The following is a 7,916-nucleotide window of genomic DNA, read 5'->3' as shown; positions in this document are numbered from 1 at the left end:
CCAACCAGTAATACTACAAATAGAAATTTAAATAATCATAGGTAGTACTAACATCAATACTTTTATGGAAATTTTTTTTAATGAGAAAGGAGTTTATTTCGCATCAAACAGAACGGTTATGTCAAACTCTTTATATATATATGCCTGCTTTCATTGTGAAGAATGTGAATTATATTCATTAACAATTTTGTATAATAAAATTCAATTGTCCTTATATTGTACCTGTGGCATTTTAACAAACATTACCAACCCTATAGTATTTTCTTTTTTAAATAACAATTTCACATAGTAATTACATAATTCTAAACAATCTAACCACACATTATATAAAAATAAAACCAAATGGATATTCATAGTTTTTTTTTTAGAGAAAAACAGAAATCCATTAATTCATGTCAGTCCTAAGAACATCCAAAAGAAACATTTGAGGAATGGAAATCGATTCCGCACAAGCAGACTTGAGTATGACTTCTCTGGGCTGCCATATTCGCAACTCGTTTCACAAAAACAAAGCTTAGACAAGAAAATTCGAACACTAAGAAAATCTGTAGTGGGCAACGTGGATGTGCATGTGAAAAAAAAAGCATAAAATAGCAATTTTAATGGCTATTTTGTGGTATAAATATACGTGGGGTCCACTCCCGATTTGGGTCGGGTCAAAAGACGAAGAGATTAATATATAGTACGCACAAAACGGATAATGGATGGATGAAAAATTGACTCTCAAAGTTGACCAATTTGAGTTGGAAAATGGTGGGAAAAACTTTGAAGTAAGCATTTGTCCCACATTGGTTTGGGGAGTGAGTTTGCACCATTATTTATACAAGAGCCTTTTTAAATTTTATTGAATTGTATAGCATAAAAGTGCTCTCTCGCACGCAAGAGGTGCAAAATGAGATCGGAAAATACTCCTTTCTTTACAAAGGCAGCAGAAACGCTTCCAACATTTTAACCCAATATAGCCTTTTGTATGGAAGCATGTTTATCAAAAAAAATTCAGTCATTTTAAACTCCAATCCATTACCACTTCGAATCGTTTTAATCAAAACACCAAATTGAGTTTGCACATAAGCATGAAATCTCTTTATAAACTGCCTCACTTCAGACTTGTGTTTCATCAAATGAATCCAAGTAAACCGAGAGTAGTCATCAACTAATTTCAAAAAAATAGTATTCCCCTTTCAAAGAACAAAATGGAAATGGTCCCCATATATCAACGTGAACCAAATCAAAGCAAGCTTTTGAACTAGTAGTACTTAATGGAAAAGGAGCACGTTTTTGTTTAGCTAAATGGCATATATCACAAGGCAAATTTTCAGATTTTGACACATCAATATCACAAAGAAGGCGAAGCTTATTTACTGGGAATTGCCCCAACCTTTGGTGCCAAATCTTAGCATCATTGCAGTGCATAGCATACTTCATGTCCGGTAAATTTGGTGTTTCCATCATTATGTAAAGCCCCTTCTCTTCTCTAGCTAAACCAGCCGTCTTCCCCTAACTCTCCTGGATCATACACCGTTTGGATGTGAATATTAGTCTACAAGCTGCATCATGAACTAGTTTGTTTACAGAGATTATATTAAACTTGAATGAGGGAATGTGAAGTGCTTCCTTCAATCTCAAATTGTTATTGAACTGCACATCCCCTATGTTTTCAACTGTGATGGACTTAGCAGTAGGAAGATTAACTTCAACATTATCAACTTTTTGGCAATTTATGAGGCAGTCAAGTGAACACACAATATGATTTGTGGCCCCCGAATCAAGGATCCATGTGGAATTATTTAAAGAGAAAGCATTAACAGAGTACTTGCCTTCCTTACTGATGTCTGTCTCCTCAAATTTAGGATTTAGAGCTACTGTAGCTATGAGATTAGAGCTAGAAGGATTGGATGTTTGACTTCTTTGTGTGTGCAAGATAGATAGGATCTTACACAGCTGTTTAGATGTGATTCCCAACTCCCCTGTTTGTTGCCGCAGCTGTAACCTGCTGTTTCGCCTTTGATTTGTATCCCGGCAGGCGGCACCCAATCGGGATGATAATCGTGCTTTTTATAGCACTTGTCCACCGTGTGGCCTGTCATGCCACAATATGAGCACTTAGGTTTCATCACGTTACTCCTTCTGCCATTGTACACATTCAAGGCTACAGTAACATTCTCATCATTCATCGAGCTCTGCACAACATTAGATTGACTAATGCCGAGGCCACCTAGATTCAGGTTTGTCAAGTTAATCTGTCTTTCTAGCTTTTCTGCCATAACGAACACTTTATAGACTTTCGGCAGAGGATCCATGACCAATATATTCGACTTCAAGCTATTGTAGTCCTCATTGAGTCCTTGCAGGAATCGGATCACTCGATCTACATCTCTGTCTTTTGTGATCTTCTCTACTAGCTCACAAGAGCACATAGGAACACATTTGCAGATAGGAATTGGTCTTAACGTGTTCATCTGCTCCCATAACGTCCTAGATTTGGTATAGTATTCATTGACGGACAGATTCCCCTGCTTTAGGTCATATATTTCACTCTATAAGATTGAAATCCGCTGAGCATCCTGTTGTGAGAACCGTCTTCGCATATCCTCCCAAATCTCATAAGCTTTGTCAAAGAGCATTATACTTTGAGCAATTGATGGAGTCATTGACTTGAAGATCCAGGAGCAAATCAACAAGTTACAGCGTCTCCAGGTAGCATAGTGGATCTCCTCTCTGCTTGGCGAGATGGAGCTTCCGTCGACTAACGACCATTTATTCTTCACCTCAAAGACGATTCTCATGGATATACTCTATGTACCGTAGTTTGAGCTCCCAGCTAACGGTGGACTGACGGGGATCGTGGACGGATTGTCATTGGAGCTAAGAAACAGCGGATCTTCAAGTTCATCTATGTTTATGTTGCGACGGGATTTCGATTGAAGCGAAGGATTCCTCTGTGGAATCATCTCTAGAGTTGTGCATGTCGGCGATCGTGCAATCGGCGTAGCAGCATGCGTTCCTTGACTGTTGTCTCCGACGCCGGAGATGGCGGCGGCGTAAGAGTGGTGCCATGGCTCTGATGCCATGTCGACTTTATGCAAGGAGATTAAGTGTAGAAAGGAGAGAGCATTTTGTTATTCAATATGGTAAGTGAAATATGAAGTTACAGAAGAAGGGCCTGGGAGTATATATACACGATGGCAGTTATAACTGCCTGAAGTAAAGTACATAAAAGCCCCTTCTAGCATCTACCCTTTTATGCCGGCTTTGCTAGGGGTGTGCATACCCAACCCACCCGACGGGTATACCCGACCCGAATGGCCGAAACGACGCAACCGACGAAGTCCGAAGCCCGATATGCGTGAACCGACCCAACCCATGAAACAAAACGGTTAAAATTAAACGGGTTGGGTATGTATTTTGCCCACCCGAACCGCCCGAAAACCCGATGTACACTAGGGTTAGCTATGCTTAGTACTAAACGGTGTCGTGCTGTGTATGTATATATATCCATCGTTTTATGATCTGCCCTAGGGTTTCTCATTCCACTTCGACTGCGCAATCTCTCGACTGCGACTCTCTCTGTCTCTCAGTTCTCGCCCTAGGGTTTCTCATATCTCAGTCCCGTTCTTTGAGACTTGAGAGTTGAGACTTTGAGTTTTGAGTTCTCTCAATCTTTGAGAGTCTGGTGGAAGCCCTTTCTCTGAGTGTCTCTGAATCTCTGAATCTCTGTGGTGGTGGTCCGGTGGAAGCCCGAAGCCGTTGTTGACTGGTGGTCTGGTGGAGTGGTGGACGCAGTCACGCAGGTGGTTTCTACTTTCTAAGACTCAAACTGAAGTATTGACTGTATTGAAGGCCCTTGTTCTCCGGGGAAATTGTGTGAGAAAACAAGTAAATCGCCAACCCTAGTTATTTTAATTTTGTGAATGATTCATTATATTGTATTATGAGATTTATTGTTAATTTGTGATATAATCTGAGACATTGAGTTGTGATTTGTGGAAGCACTGACTTTCTGAATTTCTGATTATGATATTTATTGTTTTTGTGGAAGCACTGACTACAATACTAAATTCTGAGTTGTGAGTTGTGATTTTAATTTTATATGCTCTGAAATCTGAATTTCTGAGTATGAGATTTATTGTTTTGGCGGAAGCACTGACTACAATACTGAAACTGAATTCTGAGTTGTGAGTTGTGATTTTAATTTTATATGCTCTGAAATCTGAATTTCTGAGTATGAGATTTATTGTTTTTGTGGAAGCACTGACTACAATACTAAATGATGATCTCTGATTGTCTTTAATTTGTTATGTGGAAGCTGAATGCATGCTATGTGGCTATATGTTGTCTTGTCCATATGATGAGCATTTAGAGACATTTGTAAATGTCTTTGATGAATGCCTGATGGAATTGTGTTGCACTATTTAGTGCTACACTCTTAAGTGTGGAATTCTGATGGAATTCTGTAATCTGTATTATGTTTCCCATTTCCTACTATGTATACTGATATTGTTCCAGCTTTTTAGATGGAAAATATCAGTATGCCTGGTACTGGCTCTGAACCTACCAATTCTTCAGTTCATGGAGCAACAGTGGTGGAAGCCCAAACTGTTGAAACAAATGCTCAACAGAATGTGCTGCCTACTACTGTAGTTCCTCAGAAGAAAAGGAAACAGGTTGAGGTCAGATCTAAGGTTTGGGATCATTTTCAGAGGTTGTCTGATATTAATGATGTTATTACAGAAGCTAAGTGTATCTATTGTGCAAAGATATACAAATGTCAAACCAAAAAGCATGGTACTTCATCTTTAAGGGCCCACATACTTAGTTGTATGAAAAACCCTCACTCTAAAGACACTAGGCAGTCTCTTTTGACATTTCAAGCTGTTGTCAACTCTGATTCAGATGAACCAACTGTGGGAGAGTTAGGGACTTGGGTATTTAGTCAGGATTCTATTAGGAGAGCCTTGATAGAAATGATTATAATAGATGAACTTCCCTTTATATTTGTGGAGGGGCAAGGGTTTAAGATGTTTATTGCAGTGGCTTGTCCTAGGTTTAAAATTCCATCTAGGTGGACAGTCAGTAGGGACATCCATGTCATTTATAAAGAAGAGAAACTGAAGTTGAAGTGTTTGTTTAGGGGAAACACTCAAAGAGTCAGTATTACAACTGACTCTTGGACATCTATTCAAAGGATCAATTATATGGTAGTCACTGCACATTTTATAGATGAAGAGTGGAAGCTACATAAAAAAATTATCTCTTTTATCCCTGTCACATCACACAAGGGTCAGTATATTGCAAAAGCTCTTGAAACTTGTTTGCTTGAGTGGGGGTATATTGCAAAAGCTCTTGAAACTTGTTTGCTTGAGTGGGGGCTTAGGAATGTGTTTACTGTGACAATAGATAATGCTTCATCAAATGATACTGCCCTTGGTTTTTTAAAAAGGAAATTGTTGTCTTGGGGATCATCTACTGTGAAGTGTAAGTATCTTCACATGAGATGCATTGCCCATATTCTGAATTTGGTTATTCAAGATGGTCTGAAAGAGTGTGATACTGTTGTAAAGAAGGTTAGGGAGGTTGTTAGATATGTCAGAAACTCACCTGCTAGGTTGAAGAAATTTAGGGATTTGTCAGACTTAATTGGTATTGAGCAGAAATCTTCTTTGTGTCTTGATGTGCCAACAAGGTGGAATTCCACCTATTTGATGTTAAAGTCTGCTGTTATATATCAGAAAGTGTTTGAGGCCTATGAGGAGTCTGCTGTTATATATCAGAAAGTGTTTGAGGCCTATGAGGAGAGTGACAATTCATTTAAATCTGATTTAGGTGATTCTATTCCTGAATTACATGATTGGGATTCTGTGAACAGTTTGGTGACATTGTTGAAATGTTTCTATGAAATGACTATCAGAATTTCAGGGTCCTTGTATGTGACATCTAATACGACTATCAGAATTTCAGGGTCCTTGTATGTGACATCTAATACCTTTTTTTCTGAGATATCTGATCTGTTCTGTATCTTGAAAAGCATGGTGGAAGCTGATGGGGCTGTGAAACTAATGGGGGCTAACATGAAAGCAAAATTTGAAAAATATTGGGGTGATATAGATAAAATGAACTATATGATTTTCTTTGCAAACATTTTAGACCCCAGGGACAAGTTAGAATATATGCCAACTCAGATAAATCATATGTATGGTGAGGTAAAAGGCAAAACTTACCTTGAGAATTTGTTGACTGCTCTGCATGAATTGTTTGATGATTATGCTGTCAGTTACCGTCAATCTGGTTCTGTTTCTGGTTTTGGTTCTAGTTCTAGTTCTAGTTCTGGTTCTGGTTCTGTTGGTTCTTTTATTGAGACTGTTCAGTTTGCATCTGCCCCAGTTGGGAGGCCACAACATTGGTTGAAGTCCCAAATTAAGAAACAAAGAATGGAAAGTGGTGGGAGGAAAAAAACTGAGTTGGAACATTATTTATCTGAGGCAATAGTTGAAGAGGAAAATTCATTTGATATATTGAGATGGTGGAAGGTTAATTCTGCAAGATTTCCTATCCTATCTAAGCTTGCTAGGGATGTCTTAGCTATACCAATCTCAACTGTTGCCTCAGAGTCTGCCTTCAGTACATCTGGGAGGGTTTTAGATTCTTTTAGGAGTTCTTTAACTCCTAAAATTGTGGAAGCCTTGGTTTGTACTCAGGATTGGCTTAGGCTGCCAAATACCCCTCTATCAATTGAGGAAAATCTGGAAGAATTAGAAAGATTTGAGAAAGGTAAATGATTCTCTAACTGTATTCTTTAATTCAATCTTTCAATTTCAGTTTTTTCAATTAACTGAATTCTCACATTCTTGTAATTATTTAATTTGTTGTAGAGTTTAATGTTGAGGGTGAAAGTACATCTGGTGGGAGGACTGCTGGTTCTTCACTTGCAACAATTCCTGTAATTTTCTTCTCTATACTTTATATGATATATCTTTTATTGAACTAACTATGAATTCTGATGTTGAGACAATGAGGCTTGGTAACTTGTAACTTGTAAGTTGCTGCCCTTGATGAGGCTTGGTAACTTACTAACTTGTAAGTTGGTAAAGTTGCTGCCCTATATTTGCCTATTTGGTAAAGTGGTAATGTTATTAACTTATTATGGTAATGATATATTTATTTTTGGCAATTTATATTATGGCAATGATGAAGATTCCACCAGATACTGAAATAAGGATTAAGCTGGTATGTTGCTCATGGTGACATTGATGCAATTTGCCCTTAATCCAGAAATTGATATGGATAAAAAGCTTGCTGAGCCAACTTCAATACTTCATAATCTCATATGCTCATTTATTAAGTAATTACTATTGTTGATTTGTTGTTTATGTCGTTACTAATTTTTGTTAAGTTTTAACAGGAAGAAGAGTAATTGTAGAAGGGTATTAATTATTAGAGTAGAATACTAGGAGGATCAGGAATTCATGATGGCTTTTTGAATGCTGGACAACTGGAGTAGTTTGATTGTCATGCTGTAAATCTGAAAACTGATTATGATTTATGTGGATTTGTAATTCTGAAAAACTTATTTCAATCTGCATAGTTTTTGCCTTTTTGGGTTTTGTACTTATGTCATTTTGAGATCACATTATTCACATTTTGGCAGTTTGGCACTTTGGCTTGTAAGTTATGTAAGTTATGTACTAATGTAGTAATGTGTAACTATTTTCAAACTTTGACATTTAGTTTGTAATTATAATTACTTTATATTTTTAAATTTAATCTGATTTTGCATAATCCGAAATTTAGTCGGATATCCGATCAAACCGACCGAAACCGAATAGCAAAAAACCGAAGGGTTTTAAGAAATATTTACACAGTTTGGGTTTCAGTTCTTCAAACCGAAATCCGCACGGTTTAGCCATACCCCCACCCGA

The 7,916-nt window shown here is 37.7% G+C and overlaps 1 protein-coding gene across 1 annotated transcript; it reads left to right on the top strand.

Annotated features, from left to right (window-relative positions):
• The first annotated feature begins 4,514 nt into the window (after positions 1 to 4,514).
• LOC116010942 (zinc finger BED domain-containing protein RICESLEEPER 2-like) lies at positions 4,515 to 7,411 on the top strand. Its single transcript, XM_031250434.1, has 4 exons — positions 4,515 to 6,768; positions 6,870 to 6,937; positions 7,192 to 7,224; positions 7,400 to 7,411. The coding sequence occupies exons 1-4, from the start codon at positions 4,515 to 4,517 to the stop codon at positions 7,409 to 7,411; spliced, it is 2,367 nt and encodes a 788-aa protein (XP_031106294.1).
• The last annotated feature ends 505 nt before the right edge of the window (positions 7,412 to 7,916 follow it).

This window comes from Ipomoea triloba, chromosome 2 (genome assembly GCF_003576645.1).
Source record: "Ipomoea triloba cultivar NCNSP0323 chromosome 2, ASM357664v1".
Taxonomy (NCBI): Eukaryota; Viridiplantae; Streptophyta; class Magnoliopsida; order Solanales; family Convolvulaceae; genus Ipomoea; species Ipomoea triloba.
This window is presented reverse-complemented; position numbering and strand designations above follow the sequence as displayed.